At 55.3% G+C, this 19,399-nt stretch overlaps 1 protein-coding gene across 3 annotated transcripts in view; it reads right to left on the bottom strand.

Moving 5' to 3' along the window:
* EDC4 (enhancer of mRNA decapping 4) overlaps positions 1 to 19,399 on the bottom strand; it is a 62,957-nt gene that overhangs the window by 15,040 nt on the left and 28,518 nt on the right. For all 3 annotated transcript variants that reach the window (XM_030581678.1, XM_030581679.1, XM_030581680.1), the window contains 8 exons: positions 18,468 to 18,570; positions 8,666 to 8,846; positions 8,088 to 8,160; positions 7,405 to 7,496; positions 6,560 to 6,756; positions 3,737 to 3,825; positions 2,540 to 2,693; positions 974 to 1,437 (listed from right to left, as the gene is read on the bottom strand). In XM_030581678.1, coding sequence (XP_030437538.1) covers positions 974 to 1,437; positions 2,540 to 2,693; positions 3,737 to 3,825; positions 6,560 to 6,756; positions 7,405 to 7,496; positions 8,088 to 8,160; positions 8,666 to 8,846; positions 18,468 to 18,570 — 1,353 coding nt within the window. The remainder of the gene's footprint in view (positions 1 to 973; positions 1,438 to 2,539; positions 2,694 to 3,736; positions 3,826 to 6,559; positions 6,757 to 7,404; positions 7,497 to 8,087; positions 8,161 to 8,665; positions 8,847 to 18,467; positions 18,571 to 19,399) is intronic.

Raw genomic sequence — 19,399 nt, 5'->3', positions numbered from 1 at the left:
CCAGCCACCCTAGCAAGACTTTTCTAAACTCGCACCCTGGATCCAGACAGTCGATATGTGGGACACGAGAGCAGTGTGGAGTTCCAGGGTGGAAGGATGGCTGTGTCTCCTGTAACTCGGGGGAGCGGTGCTGGCCTCGTTCAGAAGGATGGAGGCTGCAGGGCTGGCCCTGGGAGGTGCTGCCTCCCAATCTATGAGAGGCCTGGAGACAAAACATGACCTTCTGCTCCACTCCTGCCAGAGGAGGTAGGATCTGGCCAGCCCAGACATTCCAGACCTGCAGGGAACAACTCCCAGCTGCTTGGGCTGGAAGAGTTTGTCTCCAAGACATGGCTACACATAACCCTTCTCTCGGGCTACATCTCCATGCTTCCCAGCTTGGGCAGACGTACTCTCAGACCTGCATCAACCACAGCTACTCGCTTCAGGGACTGTTTGTTTGGCACCTCTGTTACTGCTGGCTCTGCAGCCCAGTCACAGGTGAGAGACTCGTCAATCTTGTGCACTGGCAGAACTGGCTCCCGAGTGCCAATCAGGTTCCCCTCAACAGGGCTGCACAGGTGTTGCCAGGAGCAGAATTTGGCCTGCACAACCTTTATTCTGCTGGTCATGCACAAGATGGAAAGCCCCCAGCTTGACTTTGAGAACACAGGGTAAGTGTGCAGCGCTAGCAGCTAGAAAAAGGGTTAAGGTGCTGCGCTCCTTCGAGCCGGAGTGGGCAAGAAACAGGCGCACCCCTGCTATCCTGGAGTCCCTGTTGCAGAGTAGGGGTGAATGTTAAAACTGGCCTGGAGGTGTGGGACAGTGATGCTGAGCCTACAAAGTCAGGGTGCAGAGACAAGCAGCTTATTGGGGCTCTGAAAGGAGGGACGGCCAAGGCCCTGAAACACCAATTTTCCACCAACATGCCAACTGGACATGGCTAAGAATGTGCCCCCAAGTAAAGCAGAGCAAAGCTTGCCCAGCCGGTTACCTGTCTGCTATGCTGTTCCGGGTTTCCCTGGTGATGTCAGGGGCCGCTGGCCATGGCTGGCTCACGACGCTGTTGGAAGATGCATTTTCCTGAGTTAAAGCAGTCTCCAGTAATGAGGGTGTGGTCAGCCTGTCCACCTCCACAGGGGCCATGTCCAGGGAGTGCTGGCTGTGCTCGGAGCTGTGCCGGTTCCTCGGGGACAGTAAGTGCAAGGCCGAGGCGGCTGAGGCCATGCTGTCCGCATGGTGGTTGGGCTCCAGCACTTCTGCAGGGAGCCCGGCCGGGGCTGCGGCAAAGCTGCGCTGCAGCGTCTCAGAGGCGATCTCTGGGATATCCTGGGACATGGCTGTGGAGGCTGAGGAAATGACGTCCGGGGAGCGCTCACGGGTGGGTGAGGCCTGGGCTACCACAAGGGGCTCCACTTCCTGCAGCTCCAGAGCCAGAGTGGGGTTTGCTGGAGTGACCTGACCAACATAAACAAGCCAATTTTCACTGTAATGCAGAGACCCAAACCACATAAGCCATCTCAAGGACCATCAGCACCTCATGCCAGCCAGCCTTCAGGGGAGAGAGCAGCGAGACCCCCTCCAGGGCTGCTCAGGAGCCAGGCAGATGGGGGAGGCCCCCAGATATCTGGGCCTGATTGCATTCTGATCCTTTGTTGCTCCAGCACCCCTACTACCCGCCAGCACAGAACCAGCTGTCCAGCAGACAGCTCTGTGTCCTCCCAGTGTGCTGGTAACTCCGTCAGGAGCAGCATTGACTAACCAGGGTGTCACTGCACTGAGTCAGGGTTTGCAACCACTTCAGCACATAACACCGCCAGTCCCAGAGGTCCAGGGAACTGCACAGGTGAATCATGTACGTTAGTGCCCGCAGGACCAGGTCTAAGATTTCACATTTCTCTCACTAGCTAAAGGGGCATCATCTTAAAACACCTGTTTCCAGTTGAAGATTTCATGCTGATTGTTACAAGTAACATTTAAACTCTCCAGAACTGAAAGAGATTTGAGGAAATGTTCCTCCTTCCATTTGTTTTACTGGCTGCAATCAATGTAATGGGGTCTTTCCTACAGAAGCAGGGGCAGACACATTTTAAAAGAGGAACTTCTTGTTGAGGCCCAAAACACAGGCAGCAGCAGACTCCGCTCGGATTTCAGTGTATTCCTGGACAGGAAATGGACAATGTCAGAGCCATCTGTGTTTCCTCTGAGTGTCTGGTAGCTTTCCCCAGGGGGCTTCCTTGACTCCCTTCCACCCAGCGACAGGGTCTCCTAGCACAGGGAGTGACTGCTCCTAACTTCGCTGATGGTGGAATAAGAGAAGTGATCCTGTGCTAGAGCTGCCCCCGTATTTAAAGCCATGACTTTTACGGACAGGCAACCTGTGACGACACGCGCTGGCACAGCAGCACCTTCCAGCCAAGAACAGGAACCAGACCTGCTAGCCACTCGAATGGGCCAGCAGGGACACCCTGGTGCATTCCAGCTGGCAGAGGATCATGGAAAGAAAGGGAAAGTTACCATGTGCCAAAAGTGAAGGTGGCAACAGTGCTGGGAGCCTTACCGGGACAGGGGCCTTTGGGGTCAGCTTGTCAGGGAGTCCAGGAATAAGGACTGAATGGTTCCTAGGACTTGTCTGGAGACTGCTGCCACTGCTGCTCAGCGTGAGGCTGGGGTCCAGCTGCATCTTTGGGCTCAAAGTCAGGTCCTCAGATGGCCTATACAGGGAGATGGAACGAGCTGAGCACCAGATTTCGTAGGGTTGGTTCGGGGAGAGCCCCTGAGCTCAGGAACTGAGATTCCTGCTGCACTTGGTCAATGCAGGAGTGCCTGGCCCCGGTTTACCCAGCGTCCCTGAAGGTCTGTGGTTCCTACTACCCAATGGGAGACCTTCCCTTGGAGTGACCACTCTTCCTAGACTAGGGACTGAACAGAAGAGCTTCACAACCTTGCTAGAGGGAATCTGTTAGAATCCAGGGGGTCAGATCCTGAAGGGGAGGGGCCCAAAGAGGATGGATCTAGACTGTTCTCAGTGGTGGCAGATGACAGAACAAGGAGCAATGGTCTCAGGTTGCAGTGGGGAAGGTTTAGGTTGGATATTAGGAAAAACGTTTTCACTAGGAGGGTGGTGATGCACTGGAATGGGTTACCGAGGGAGGTGATGGAATCTCCTTCCTTGGAGGTTTTTAAGGTCCGGCTTGACAAAGCCCTGGCTGGGATGATTTAGTTGGGGATTGGTCCTGCTTTGAGCAGGGGGTTGGACTAGATGACCTTCTGAGGTCCCTTCCAACCCTGATATTCTATGAACTTCTAGTTTAGCCCATCTCTGGGGGAGGAGAACAGGACGCGACAGGATTGGTCCTTGCCCTCCTCTCCCAAGCACTGAGGCTTCTACCCTATTATACTCTTCACCACCAGGAAGCTGTGCCTGATATTCAGTCTAAGTGTCCCTCAGCCTCCCAGTAATGCCTCTCTGTCCTGGGGTCTGCTCTCTTCACTGCTCGCAAACCACATCCTCCTCTTTGGAGGAGCAGGGAAAACAACCGAGCAGCGGTGCAATGGGAGAACCACTCCGAGGCAGGAGACAAAGCAGGCCGCCTCTGTGCCATCCTGGACTCCTGAGGGGGAAGGAGGCAGGTTCGCCCAGCGCTGCTACAGAGTGTCTCAGACGCCTGCAACTGGAACCGATTTATAACCCCAGCCTGCTCTGCAGATGGGGCCCGACTCGGCTGGGTAGGACACGCACTCTGTCTCCACTTACCTGGGCACAGCAGGGTCAGTGATGGAAGCGCTGCTCATGGCTGTGACTGCAGTCAGGGAACTGACGCTGCTTCCCGGCGACATGGCAATCTAGCACAAACACAGAGTCATGCTTTGAGAGGAGACTTTGCTGCTAGGCCTCTTCCTGAGCAACTCCTGGCTCCCTCCACAGTCCCGCTATGGAGTGTGCAGAGGGTGACAAAGACTCTCCCAAGATTTCAGATGTGCCTAGGGCACCAGTCAAGGACCGGGCCCCTTAATGGCCTTTGACAGAATTGGGCATGAGATTTTGGAGATCCAACCGCGCATCGGATGGAAAGGCCCTTCTGGGGGGTAGCTCCTTTCCTCTCAAAGACGTTACTTGCTTTCCCTGCTGCAGAGCACTCACAGGTGGAGTTCGGCAGGGCTCAGCCCTGTCACCCATCCCGTTCACACACATGCAGCTGCTAGTGGAGAAGGGGCTAAGCTGTTCCACTTGGAGGTGCCCAACACTTAGATCTACATCCCCTCGTCCATCCTGCATAGCGTAGTCCCTGGGCTCTCCCTCCACCTGCTACAGGAACAGACCTGGATGGAAACCAAGTGGCTTGGCCTTGACTTAGATAAGTGCTGCCAACAAGTAGAGAGAAGCATTTAAGTGGACTGATGGGGGACTGCTGGCCACCTTCTATGGGATGGGTATGTCTGACCATTGCTGTTACAGTTTGCAGTGTGACCAAGGGACCTCTTGAGTCCAAGTGGCAGAGGGCAAAAGGGGTGCATAAGGAATCCCCTCGATCTGGTATTTTCATTCAAGTTCACCAAAGTGTGTCATGTGAGGTCTCTCATAAAACCCTGTCTCACACTGGGCATCAATATTATTGCAAAACATGCATGGATGGTATGTGAGGAGTTACGTATGTATACTGAAAATTAAGTTCTTAAAGTCTGTGCCTAGGGACTGGTCATCAGCAAAGGTGAAAAACAGGTTTTCCTCCAGAGAAAAGCTGTTTCTCCATTTGTTTCCACATAGATTAAGTATGGATGTAAGTTCACTCACAAGTTTGAACCAAATGCTAAGGACGGACCGTGGAATCTTCCAGACAAGAAATTAAGAGGAAGAGGTAACCTGCAAGAGTTACTCTGTTTAGAGGTAGTACAACGAACTTCTGAAACTCTAACTAGGAGAGTGGCCAGGAGTGGCTTCAGGCCTTGGTTTCAGAACCATTCCAAGGGTCTGCCCAGACAGCTACAAACCTTCCATATGAGACAGGTTAGAATCCACACTTCTAAAACCAGAACACAGTGGTCGAGCTGGTCAATGCTGCAAGCAGTGCCATGTAGCCTTTGTCACGCTGGCATCCCACCAGCCAGCCCTCACTGCAGTCTGAACGCTGGGGACAACACGCAGCACCAGACCGGTCACCCAGTGACATGCATAGTGACCTGGGAAACATCCCCTGAGCTTTTGAAGGACGATGGGGAAGAATCTTGTAGCTCACTCCTCACAGCCAGCGTTATGCATCAGCATGAGGCAGTACATCAGGCACCAAGACAGAGCAGCACCCCAAAGTGTCAGTGGGGCATGCTCCAGAGACACCTCACAGACCCATGGTGCAGAGCCATTGGTTCTGCACGTGATGGAGCACTGAGGGAAAGCATCAGATCCAGTCTGTTTCCTCCTGCTGTCCCGGCAAAGCTCCGATACACAGACATATGGAGGAAATTAACGGTTTTGGATCGCTGAAGACAAGAGGCTGAGCCCAAGAGCCCCACCTTCGCAAACCGCACCACCACAGGAATGACTCTTCCCGCTAGGGATGAGAGCACGGAAAGGCCTATCACAGTGGAGCACGGTTCTGGGGAGTGCTCATTCCCTGGTACGAGACACGTCGCAGAAGTGAAAGCAAAACCTGAGTCGCCTCACCCAGAAGAAAAGGCACAGAAATGATTCGACTGAACTGTGCACTCTCCAGTGGCTTCCTAGGCTGCACACGTGCCCTCTGTCATGCTCCCTAATTAGGTTGGCCTTGTGGGCACTGCCAAGCGTTGGGGGAGTGACGCTGTGCCCGCTGGGGCACTCTCAGCCATTTAGCAACTTGGGGCTTTTCCTTGCTACTTGGCCAGAGAAGAGTCCTAAAAATGGGCTCGTACCTTCAACACGCCCAAAAGCCTGCTAGGCAATGGTGCAGATTCCCCAGCACCTCTAAAGCAAGCCAGCTCTGCAGACAGAGTCCTCTCTGAGCAGACAGCAGCAATAAAGACAAGCTCTGGGGAGCACACCTAGGCCACTTCAGAGAGGGGCAGTCTTTGCACACAGCCCTTGGGAGATCTCCACCCCACAAGCTAAACCCCACAAAGTTAGAATATGCTGCCACACCGCCAGCTCACTGGTTTGGGGACGGGTCTTGCACCAAGGATGCTCAGGTCCCATTTTCCTGCTGCTCGTTGCAGGTCTCTCTCAGCATGAGTTTGGATCAGCCTGGCATTTTAAAGGTGCCACAGCCCACGCTGCTAAGCTCTGGGCTCCCTTCCTCATTACTGTATTTGCATCTCAACCCCGTGAGAAGCAGAATTACTGCAGTTTCCTCCCCAAAAGAACCCTTGCAGGAAACCTCTGGGATTCCGGTTGTTTGGTCCTAGGAGCCAAGATTTCCTGGTGGACTTTCCATACGCCAGCTGCAAAGGGTAAGAAAAGGCTAAGAGCTCTGAGCGCTTTCTATGCTTTGTACACTAGATTATCTGGACTACCCGAGTCACCACAGCCCAGGTGGGATTCCTCAGAGCGCAAAATCCCAGACCATCCCCTACATTCCCCACTGGCTCCACCCATCACACCGGCTACCTGCTGAAGAGATGTGCTTGGGGTCATGAACGCATCCGGGGTCATCAGCTTGGGTTTGGCATCATTGGAGAGGGCAAGAAAATCCGCTGGCACAGGCAGGTCTGCAATGCGCCGTAAGTCTGGTTGGGAGCCATGGACGGACCCCTTCTCCGATCCCAGCCCTTCTGCGCCCAGGTCAGCCAGGTGGTCTGGAAATGCTTCAGAGAGAGATGTACAAATTAGAGCTTAGAGAACTTCCAAAGGAGCCAGGCAGGGAGGGGTTTATTCCTGCAAAGAACAAGTTATACCACTTCCGCCAGCCCAGGCGCCAAAGAACTGAACTGGAAAGCCCATGGCTGTCACGGTCAGGGCACGGAAGCAGCCTGATGGAGGAGGAACAGACTCACGGCCTTTGCCAGAGAAGAGGGCACATGTGATCCACACGCAAGCTTCCCTGCAAATGGGTTTGAGTGGCACAGCAGCAATACAGGGCAATACACGCACCTGGGGCCAGCCTTCAATCCCTCCTCTGCCCTCCTCACCAAGACCTGTCCTGCCTGAGTGCAGCTTCCCCAGGAGGAAGTCCCAGATAAGCCAGAGGGGGCACTACAGAGCACACAAAGCACCTCCATCGCTCAACATGCTCTGTGCTCGGCCTCAGCTCTTTAATCTGCCAGGCCTCCCGCGCCCAGCTCAGCAGTCAGGATGCCCTCGGGGTAACAAAGTCAATCCTCCAAAGGATGCCTGGAGCCCACCAAACATCCCTCCCAACCTCGCTGAGGCTGCCAGCAATGATGGAAACATGATGCCGGGAAGCTCAAAGCACCAGATGGTTCTGGCCAGAACCCCCAACAGCAGGGACTTACCGAAATCTTCATGGGAGCTGTGGGGAGGGATCGGTGCAGCCATCTCTGGACTATGAAGAGGTTGGAATCGAATCTGCACATCCTGCAGGGCCCTGTAACGTTCCAAAATGCTGGGTTAGTTCACACATCAGCCACAGAGCTGTAAATCGCAGCAATTCCCCTTCCTGGAGCTGGTCCTGGAAAGTGCTCAAGTATTTTCTGCCTATTAAGAACCAAGTAGGATTCCCCAGTCAGTGCTGTCCTGCCTCAGCTCAGCTCTTCCTGGGCTGACCACACCTGAAAGCTGTCCAAACTCAAGCCCCAGGCAGCCACATGGCAAGTCAGCACTAATCCAACCAGTCCTGGCCCCCAAGTCAGCAGAAACGTTCAGCTGCTGACACATTGCGGCAAAGGCTCGGAGCTCGAGAGTCCACAGGAAAAGACACAGGAAGCATTTTAAATGGAGCAAGGAAGAGACCTAGGACCCACTACCCAGTCAGGCCAGAGGCCTCCCATGCCAAGGATACTCTCCGTGTCGACTGCTCCAGGTGGGTCTCATCCTGAGGGACAGGACTGGGGGATGTGTGCAGGACCAGTGGGTGAGGACATCCCTCCGCAAGCAGAGACCAGCTAGTGAAGGGGCACACTGAGCAGCACTGGGACAAGCAGGACAGCTGTCCAAACCAAGCCCTACGCATACTCACTTGGTGTGGACACAGAAGAGCTTGATCAGCACACCTGCCGCCAATTCGACAGCCCCAGCCCCCTGAGCACCTTCTGGAATAGAGACAAGAAAGATGAAGTGAGCTGTAGCATGGGGTGCTGCACATGCTCTTAGGCCTCAAACTCTCAGGAAGCACAGGGTCTGAGGTGGAGCGCTCCCTTGTGCTAATTCAGATCTCAGTGAAATGGCTCTTAAAATCCCCTTGCACTCTTTTGGACTCTGCCTCTGCTACGAACAGCCACCTCCTGCCTGTGCGCTCACACCACACAGATCTGTGGGAATGCCCCCTCCGCCCCCCCGAGTGCCATGCCAGAGGGCAAAATGGAGGCCTCCGGAGGGATCCCAGTAGCGGTCACCCAGCAATCCTAAGCCCTGTGCCCTGGCCACGAGCTCCTACTCCTCCCCTCAAGTCTGGGCCGCTCTAGGCAGGTCAGTATTGTTCTCCAGCACTGCCAGCTCATCAAAGGAGTTTCTCACCAATATATTCCGGCCATGTCGCCAGGAAGCAGCCCCCAGAGCCTCCTCGGAAACAAGGGCTGGCTGCCCCTCGCTGCTCACCTGTGCTGAGGCCGTCGCTCTCCTCTTCAGCTGGGAGGACCTCTGTGTGCCGTAGCCGGCAGCGGCTCACGACCTGGATGCCGAAGCTCAGGACCGGGTGGGTGAGGAGGAACTCCGAGATGGAGCTGAAGTAAGCTCTGCCCTCATCCTGGTTCTGCAAAAGCTCCATCACATACAGGACCTGGAAGCAGAGCACCAGAAACACCCTGCAACAACCCAAGTCGCTGGGGCTTTGGCAGCGGACTGCCAGGTGTGGTCAGAGAGTTCTACAAGGAACCCACCACCAGCCTTCCTCTTGTACCCAAGAGCAGCTCCCACACAACCTCCCAGAATGCCACACACAGCTTACCAGAGCCAGGCAAAGCGCAATGTATGCTGGGAAGTGTAGTCTCCACGAGCTGCCCCTCTCTGAGAGGTACCTGTCTAGGTGTTTGTCACCCATCACCATGGGCTCTAGATCTGGCTACAATATGTCCCATTTTTGCCAACTGCCAATGCAGTATCCCAATGATACCTATCGTTAGTGACAAAGTATTACATTTTAATTAGCTTAACAAAAAAGACGGTTACTCACCTTTGTAACTGTTGTTCTTCGAGATGTGTTGCTCATATCCATTCCAGTTAGGTGTACGCGCCGCGCGTGCACATTCGTCGGAAAACTTTTACCCTAGCAACTCAGTGGGCCGGCAGGTCGCCCCCTAGAGTGGCGCCACCATGGCGCTCCATATATACTCCTGCCGGCCCACCCGCTCCTCAGTTCCTTCTTGCCGGCTACTCCGACAGTGGGGAAGGAGGGCGGGTGTGGAATGGATATGAGCAACACATCTCGAAGAACAACAGTTACAAAGGTGAGTAACCGTCTTTTCTTCTTCGAGTGATTGCTCATATCCATTCCAGTTAGGTGAATCCCAAGCCTTACAAAGGCGGTGGGGTCGGAGTGAAATGTGGCAGAATAAAACTGCTGAGCCAGAGGCTACAGCCTCTCTTGACTGCTGAACCAGGGCATACTGCGAAGCAAAGGTATGGACCGAGGACCAATGGAGCTTCGCGACAGATCTCGTGGGTAGAAACACGAGCCAGCAAGGCGGCAGATGAAGCCTGAGCCCTGGTAGAATGCACGTTGATGTGGCTTGTGGAAATATGAGCCAAATCATAACAAGTGGGGATGTCCGCCATCACCCCAGATGAGATCCTCTGAGAGGAGAACAAGCAAGCCCTCCCTTTGGCCCGCTACCGGGATAGAGCTGGGGCACCTTAGGAAATGGTTCTGTCAGCACAATATAATGCGAGCACTCCACAGATGTCCAAGGAGTGCAACGGTTGTGCGCACTGCGTTGAACTGTGGGTAACATGAAAAGCCAAAACCACCTTAGGGAGGAAAGCCGGGTGCGGTCATAACTGCACCTTGTCATTGTGAAACCTAGTGTACGGCGGAACCCCCGTAAGAGCTCTGATCTCAGAGACCCGTCTGGCCAAGACTAGGTTGAGGTCCCAGGTCGGGGCTGGGCGGCGCACCCGAGGGTGCAAGCGCTCCAAGCCCTTGAGGGACCTCGAACCCATAGAGCGTGATAACGCTGAACGTCCATCTCAGCCTGCTGGAAGGTAGAGATGGCTGCTGAGTGTATCCTCAGCGCTGACACCGCCAGGTCCTGCCGCTGAAGGCCAGAGGCAGGCCAAACAGAGGGGATCGAGACCTCAGCAGGAGCAAGATCGAGCGTATTGCAGCTGTAAAAGAAACGCTTCCACCTGGCCCGGTACGTTGACCAGGTGGAAGGCTGCCTGTCACCCCGACTCAGGTACGCAGCAGCCACCGTGAGGCGAAGAGGCTGCAGGTCCGAGTGACGAAGCCTGTCGTTGCCCTGAGTGATGAGGTCTGGGCTGACAGGCCGAGTAACGTGGTATGTCAGCGCTGCCTGGACCATTCTGGAGTGATCATGATGATGCACGCTCTGCCCCTGCGGAGTTTGAGCAGGACCTAATGAACCAGTGGGAACAGTGGGAAGGCATAATGCAGTTGGCCTTTCCATGGCATCAGGAATGCGTCCAAGATCGATTCCGAGGAGAGATCTTGGAAGGAGCAGAACACCTGGCATTTCCTGCTCTCGCGGTGAGCGAACAGGTCTGTGTGAGGAAACATCTCCACTTCCGGAAAGCGGGACGCCTCACATGGGGCAGAGTGATCACTCGTAAGGCAGGAAAGACCTCCTGAGGCAAAGAGTTAGGACGTTCCAAACGCCTGGGAGAAAGGACGTCGCCAGCTCCATCGAGTGGGCCATGCCAAAGACCCGGAAATGGATGGCCTCCTGACAAAAAAGGGGGGGGGGAGGACTATGTCCCCCCTGAATACTTATGAAGCACCTGGTCGTTGTGTTGGCTGTAAACACCGAGATACAACGGCCTCGCAGCTGCCGCTGGAACCCCTGGCATGCCAGGCGGACTACTCTCAATTTTTGGGGCATTGAGGAGGAATGCCAGCTCCCTAAAAGACCAAAGGCCTTAAGCTCAGAGGTGACTATGAACACTCGAGCAGAGAGATGAGGCGTCCGCCGTCAGGGGCAGTGAGCCGGACTTGGAGAGGACGGAGGCGGAGCTTGGCGTGTTTGGTTACAAACTTGCGGGCAACCATGGACCCAGGAGACTGAGACAAGAACGAGCTGAGGTCGTTGGGAAAGCCTTCAGACCTCAGATGATTGTTGCCATCGCCTAAAATCTCAGTTGCGATAAGCAGGCTCCGGCTAGGTAGGAGACCAGGATAGCCCCTAGGGAGCCCAACCTCTGCGTGGGGACCAGAGTGGATTGCTCTATAATAAACAGCAGGCCTTGACCTGTGAATAAGACCGTGGCGATGCCCACGCGCTGAGTGGTTTGTGTCTCAGAGTCTCCGTGGATAAGCGAATCGTCCAGATACGGAAAAACGCATATCCGACATCAGCGACGGTAGGCGGCGACTATGGCCGTAAACCGGGAGTATTGACAGTCGGCTATAGAGCGGAGGCATCTCCCGTGCGGAGGGAAGATGGCATTGCGAAAGTACGCGTGCTTCATATCCAGGGCGGCACCGTAGCCCCCAGGAGGCAAGGATGGAATAATGATTCCCAGGGATACCATGCAGAACTCCAACCTTATCCTAACCCGGTTGAGTCCGTGCAGGACCAAGAAGGTCTGAGACCTGTGTTCGAGTGGGGGACTAGGGCATAACGGGGGTAAAACCCCTTACCCCTTTTGTCCGCTGAAGTGGGACAGGGCTGGAGCAAATTAAAGGTGGTACCTATGCTCCATCGTGCGCAGGACCCAGCGATCTGAAAGTAACTGGGGCCATGCCAGGAGAAAGCAGGATCGGGATCCCGTCCTGCGACTGGTACACCGCCCTCAGGTGAACCTTGGAAGGTCCGTCTTTGGTCCCAGTGGTAATTGCGAGGGACCTTGACTTTGGCTCTTCAGGGGTCCTGACGTTCGTCTGCGACCACCTTGGCCCTGCCGTTTGCCAGAGTTCTGCCTCTGGCTAGGCACAGAGTATGGCGGCTGGGGCCAGAAAGGCCTGCGTTTTGTCGCTGGCGTATACATGCTGAGACGCATTAGGACCCTATTGCCCACCAGACTTCGCAGTCTGGGGCTGTCTCTGCCGCGAAGATGCCTTTACCAACAAAGGGTAAATCCTGAATGGCATACCGCAGCTCCGGCCGGAGGTTTAAAACCTGAAGCCATGAAATGCACCTCACGGCGACACTCAAGGCCAGAGTGCCGGCCGCAGAGTCTGCTGCGTCCAACGAGGCCTGGAGGGACGCTCTGGGAACCTTCTTTCCCCCCGTCCTCCAAGACGGCAGCGAACTCCAGGTGGAAGTTTTGAGGGAGAAACTCCTTCACTCAGGTGCTATAATTATCGCAGCTAAGCAAGGCTTGTTGCTTTGCTACCCCGAGCTGCAGGGCCCCTGCAGAGTACACCTGGCGGCCAAGCCTGTTCATTCGCCAAGCCTCTTTCTGCTTCGGGGCTGGCGCCCGCTGGCCATCATATCAGGATCGTGGTCCTGAGCATAAAATCTGCGCATATGGGATGACACGGATGCGTGTCCGGACGGCCATGGAGGTACTAAAAGAAGGCACAGGCAGAGTCTCTGACTCACTCGGACCTTGCCCAACTCGGCACCGGGGACCGGCATCGGGAGGCGTATCGGTACCTGGAACGAGATCCAGACCCGCAACCAGAACGGTGTCGGGAGGTCGACCGAGATCTCGAGGCTCGGAGAAGGGCTACAGGAGTCAAGGTACCTGCCCCGGTGCCAGAGGTCAGAACGGTGCCGATAGCGGGTCGGCGAACGGGATACCGACCGGTGCAGCGAGTGTGACCAGTACCGAGGAAAACAGCACCGGGACTGCCAGTGGTGTTCGGCGTGCCGACAGGACTTGGAGTGTCTGCGGGACCGTGATCATGAACGGTGCCGCTCTGCTGTGCTGACAGGGGACAGTCCCCTGAAGAGACTGTATTACCCGTACCGGCGGTGCCCGGGTCAGGCAGCACTGACTCTGTCATGGCACTGAGAGCCCTTGCCGTTGGTAACATCTCCGGCGTGAAGGGAACAGCAGGCTCAACCACAGTGCGTACTGGGGAGCTGTCAGGCACCGGATTCGACGGCCCTCGTGGGACTGGGATCCACGGTACCGAGGTCATCAGAGCTTCGGTAGGTGTCGGTGCCGGGCGATCCGAGTTAGATAAGCTGTCTGGCTGCGGTGCCGTCAGCACTGAAGCAGCGGGAGTAATGCGCTCAACCACGGCGCGTGCCGGGGAGCCGTCGGGCACCGGATTCGATAGCCCTTGTGGGACTGGAATCGACGGTGCCGATGTTGTCGGTGCCTCAGAGGCGTCGGTGCCGGGCAATCCGACTTAGACTAGCCCTCTGGCTGCGGTGCCGTTGGCATGGAAGCAGCCGGAGCAGGAGCTCAACCACGGTGCGTGCCGGGGAGCCGTCAGGCACCGGATTCTACGGCCCTTGCGGGACCGGGATCGACGGTGCCGACGTCATCGGTGCCGCAGCAGGTGTCGGTGCCGGGCGATCCGACTTAGACTAGCCCTCTGGCTGCGGTGCCGTTGGCACGGAAGCAGCCGGAGCATTAGCTCGACCACGGCGCGTGCCGGGGAGCCGTCAGGCACCGGATTCTACGGCCCTTGCGGGACCGGGGATCGACGGTGCCGACGTCATCGGTGCCGCAGCAGGTGTCGGTGTCGGGCGATCCGACGTAGACGAGCTCTCTGGCTGCGGTGCCGTTGGCACGGAAGCAGCAGGAGCAGTAGCTCAACCACGGCGCGTGCCGGGGAGCCGTCAGGCACCGGATTCTACGGCCCTTGTGGGACCGGGATCGACGGTGCCGACGTCATCGGTGCCGCAGCAGGTGCCGGTGCCGGGCGATCCGACTTAGACGAGCCCTCTGGCTGCGGTGCCGCTGGCACGGAAGCAGCAGGAGCAATACGCTCAACCACGGCGCGTGCCGGGGAGCCGTCAGGCACCGGATTCTACGGCCCTCGTGGGACCGGGATCGACGGTGCCGACGTCGTCGGTGCCGGGCGAGCCATCTTAGACGAGCTGTCTAGCTGTGGTGCAGTTGGCACAGAAGCAGCAGGAGCAGTAAGCTCTACCACGGCGCGAGCCGGGGAGCTGCCAGGCACCGGATTCCGTGGTCCTGGGGGACTGGAATCGCCGGAGCCGAAGTCATCGGTGCCTCTGCAGGTGTCGGTGCCGGGTAACGCAACTTAGGCGAGCTCTCTGGCTGCGATGCAGGTGGCACGGAAGCAGCGGGAGCAGGGGGCTCAACCACGGCGCGTGCCGGGGAGCCGCCAGGCACCAGCAGGAATCGTAGGCTCTCTCGACCTCGGAAGAAGGGAGCGGTGCCGAGTCGACATCGGTGCCGGCGACGGTCGGTGCCGAAAGGCCTTGGTAGTACCGGCGGGGTCCGGTGCCGAGGAGGCGCTTCTGCCCGCCGCTTGAACATCGCTCGGCGCCAAGGTGGGGGGGTAAGTGAAAGTCCCGCACCTTTTTGTTCTCGGCTTAAAAGCCTTGCAAATGGGGCACTTATCTGTCAAGTGTGATTCCCTGAGGCACTTCAAACAGGAGTCATGTAGATCTCTCTTCGGCCGCGGCTTCTGGCAGGCCGGGCCCCTTTTAAAACCCGGTGAGCCATGCATGGCTCCGGCACTGGGCTCATGGAAGGGGCTACTTCCTGAACCCCGCTAACTAAACTAACCATGTTAGCAAAGAAAACACGTATAACCATACAAATATATATATATAAAAGGGTTATAACTGCATAATTATATACGAGAAAACGAGTAGCTAGGGAAGTGGAGGTCAGCTAAGCCGCGCTCCACTGTTCCAACGACCGACACGGGCGGTAAGAAGGAACTGAGGAGCGGGTGGGCCGGCAGGAGTATATATGGAGCGCCATGGTGGCGCCACTCTAGGGGGCGACCTGCCGGCCCACTGAGTTGCTAGGGTAAAAGTTTTCCGACGAATGTGCATGCGCGGCGCGTACACCTAACTGGAATGGATATGAGCAATCACTCGAAGAAGAACCTTAAGTTCCATCGTCTAAATTCTGCCTCCTCCCTCCCATTCCAGCAGCCTTCAACAAAACGATCAGAGTGCATCCAGGCTTGCTACCCCAGCCCAGGACATCAGAGCTCAAGTTCTGCGTAAGTTACAATTTCACGGACAGCACAGAAATCACAAAATTAGCCCAATCCTGTGATTTTTCCAGCAGCGGGGAGATGGAAGCAGGCAGGTGGGTCAGGAGGGGGCAGCATGGTGCTATCCTGGGCAGGAGGAGGAGGAAGCATGTCTCACCACATGGCATGGGCCAGCCCAGTTGAAGGCACTCTGCAGTGAGCTCTGACCAGGCCACACCTAAGACTCCCTGTTCGGCTGGCGGGGGGAAAGGGGACAGCATTGACAATGTGGCAATTAGGAGCCACAACCCGTCCCACCCCACAGCAGCCCCCGAGTAGACACCCTGGGAGCAAGAGCAGCTCAATCCCCCCACCGTAGCCACCCCTGCTGCTGCTTGCACACAAGCTGCTACGGGCGGGAGCCCTGCTCTGGCAGAGGGATCGGGCTTGGGGGAGGGATACTGGTCTCAGCTCCTCAACAGCCTGTGGTGTCTCCTCTGGGTTGTGCTGGGGGGTAGGAGGGAGCTCCTAAATGCCACATTGTCAGTGCCACCCCTTTCTCCCTGCCAGCCAGACAGGAAGCAGCAGTGGCAGCCTGGGCATGTATTATAACCTAGTCCCAGATTTGGACCTTAGCGTCCAAAATATGGGGGTTAGCATGAAAACCTCCAAGCTTAGTTACCAGCTTGGACCTGGTAAAGCTGTCACCACCCAAAAAATTAGAGTGTTTTGGGGCACTCTGGTCCCCCCAAAAACCTTCCCTGGGGACCCCAAGACCCAAATCCCTTGAGTCTCACAACAAAGGGAAATAAACCTTTTCCCTTCCCCCCTCCAGGTGTTCCTGGAGAGAGAGACAGAAGCAAGCTCTGTGAATCTAAACAGAGGGACTCCACCCTCCTCGTTCCCAGTCCTGGAAAACAGAATTACCGAGAGCTAATCTCTCTTCCCCCCTCACCCAGAGGGAATGCAAAGTCAGGCTAGTAAATCTAACACACACAGATTTCCCCCTGACTTCTTCCTCCCACCAATTCCCTGGTGAGCACAGACTCAATTCCCTGGAGTTCCCCACTAAAGAAAAACTCCACCAGGTCTTAAAAAGAAAGCTTTATGTAAAAAAAGAAAAATACATAAAAAATGGTCTCTCTGTATTAAGGTGACAAATACAGGGTCAATTGCTTAAAAGAAATATGAATAAACAGCCTTATTCAAAAAGAATACAAATTAAAGCACTCCAGCAACTATAGACATGTAAATACAAAAAAAACCATATAAATCACTATCTGATCTTTTGTACTTACAACTGGGAAACAGAAGATTAGAAAGGCAGGAGACAGAAAAAATCACTTCTCATAGCCGAGAGAGTACAGGCAGAAGAACAAAGGACTCACACACAAACTTCCCTCTGCCCAGATCTGAAAAAGTCTGGTTTCCTGATTGGTCCTCTGGTCAGGTGTTTCAGGTACTTCTTTCCAGGTGTAAGAGACATTAACCCTTAGCTATCTGTTTATGACAGCATGGAGCTAGCCTGGCCCTGATCCCTGACCCAGCTTGGACCAGCTGGCACCATGTAATGAGACAACTGACCTGCCACCTCCCCACTGTCCTCCAGAAAGGGACCGGCCCACTAACTGCCCACAGGCAGCTACAGCCTTAGCAGGGATGTCTGCTTCCACCTGGTGGCTGTTGGAAAAATCGCAGCAGTCTGGGGGGCACTCGGCCACCCCGATATGATTGTCACAGGGCCCCAAACTGGATGCATAGAGGGGAAGAACAGAGCCCCTGTACTGGGCTACAGCACCAGCGGGGCTTTCCCACTAGATATCAAGGCCGCCCCAACCACCAGAGAGAACCAACAGACCTCTCAAAGCAAAGCAGAGTCTCTGCTCTGAGACAGCTGTGCTGCTGCCAAGCAGTGGTTACTTAGCATTGCTCTCTGTCCTCCGAAAAGCAAGGAGCTTAAACATGAAGGAAAGCCAGTGTTTTTCCCTCCACCCTGTTACAGCAGAGTACATCTGATCCCCCATGCTGAGAGCTCTGCCACTAGACAGGCACTCTGGGGCGGAGGGGTTAATGACAGAGCAAAAGCGTATCTCTGAGGGTATGTCTACATCTACAATTTTGCAGCGCTGGTTGTTACAGCTGTATTAGTACAGCTGTATAGGGCCAGCGCTGCAGAGTGGCCACACTTACAGCAACCAGCGCTGCAAGTGGTGTTAGATGTGGCCACACTGCAGCACTGTTGGGCGGCTTCAAGGGGGGTTCGGGGAACGCGAGAGCAAACCGGGGAAGGAGACCAGCTTCGCCGCGGTTTGCTCTTGCGTTCCCCGAACCCCGCTGCAAACCGCAGGGAAGGAGACCTGCTTGCTCGGGAATTCGGGGAACGCGAGAGCAAACCGCAGGGAAGGAGACCTGCTTGCACGGGGGTTCGGGGAACGCGAGAGCAAACCGGGGAAGGAGACCAGCTTCGCCACGGTTTGCTCTCGCGTTCCCCGAACCCCCCTGCAAACCGCAGGGAAGGAGACCTGCTTGCTCGGGGGTTCGGGGAATGCGAGAGCAAACCGGGGAAGGAGACCTGCTTGATTACCAGAGGCTTCCTCAGGTATGCTAGGATACCTGCTTATTCCACGGAGGTCAAGAAAAGCGCTGGTAAGTGTCTACACTTGATTACCAGTGCTGGATCACCAGCGCTGGATCCTCTACACCCGAGACAAAACGGGAGTACGGCCAGCGCTGCAAACAGGGAGTTGCAGCGCTGGTGATGCCCTGCAAATGTGTACACCTCCTAAGTTGCAGCGCTGTAACCCCCTCACCAGCGCTGCAACTTTGTGATGTAGACAAGCCCTGTGTCACCCAGTTTTGAGGAGCTCAGTCGAAACATTACAGCACGTGGGGGGTCAGTTTCCTTTTCAAATGAGAATTTTTACTTTAACACTCGCATTAATCCTGTGCCTCGCTCAAGGCTCCTTTGGGCCCAATCAGCACCAGCAGAACTATTCTCCACCTTAAAATGAAATGGTGCAGGCCAACTCTGCCTCTTCCCAGCAGTGAGTGCAGCCAACCCTGCCACAGTTGTGGTGGCGGCACAGGAGACACGATCTCCCTCCACCCAACGTGGCTGAAGCAGCGAGTAAAGTGGGAGCCACCTACTTTTCTCTGCACGTCGCTCAGTATCAGGAATTCGGCAGAGAGGTCCAGGCAGACTTTCAGACTCGGGGGAACACTCTTGGAACTGAAGATGTCAGGGGAAAAGCTGGGTTCCGCAACAGGAGAGAATACACAGAAGGCAAGAACCATTAGCACAACAGAAAGCCTCTATGGCACAGCATTGCAGTTTGACTAAGAGTAGCTTAGCACAGTGCCGGTCAGATGTTCCGCTGCCCCCAGTAACCGAAGCGATGGAACTCCATGCAAACATGGGAGGGGAACTGGCAGAACAAAATTTATCCTATGGGCCTAAAGTGTTTAAACCCGGGATGCCAGGCTAGTAAGAGGAGGGATGCTGGGATCGTGTGCTAAAACACAGCCTAGCAGTTGAGAGACCAGCTGGGCAAAGCACACCACTACTGGAGTACAGGGTCACCATTCAGCACTCAGCTGCGTTCTACTCAGTGGGTTGCGGGAAGGAGATTCCAAAGCTGGCACTCACGTCTGCATTCACTGGAGCTGCTTCCAAGGCCCATGATCCCCCAGCAGACAGAAGCTGTCATAACTATAAAGGGAAGGAAACAGCCCTCCTGCGTACAATACTATAAAATCCCTCCTGGCCAGAGATACCAAAATCCTTTTACCTGTAAAGGGTTAAGAAGCTCAGGTAACCTGGCTGACACCTAACCCAAAGGACCAATAAGGGGACAAGATACTTTCAAATCTTGGTGGGGGGAAGGCTTTTGTTTGCGCGCTCTTTGTTTTGGGGTTTTTCGCTCTTGGGGCTAAGAGGAACTAGACATCAATCCAGGCTCTCCAAATCTTTCTGAACCAGTCTCTCATAGTTCAAACTTGTAAGTAACAGCCAGGCAACGCATATTAGTTTCTCTTTGATTTCTCAACTTCTAAATGTTCCTTTTTGCTAAAAGGATTTA

Source organism: Gopherus evgoodei, chromosome 12, assembly GCF_007399415.2.
Source record: "Gopherus evgoodei ecotype Sinaloan lineage chromosome 12, rGopEvg1_v1.p, whole genome shotgun sequence".
NCBI classification, from domain to species: Eukaryota; Metazoa; Chordata; order Testudines; family Testudinidae; genus Gopherus; species Gopherus evgoodei.
The sequence above is the reverse complement of the archived record's forward strand: the minus strand, read 5'-3'. Positions and strand labels throughout refer to the sequence as shown.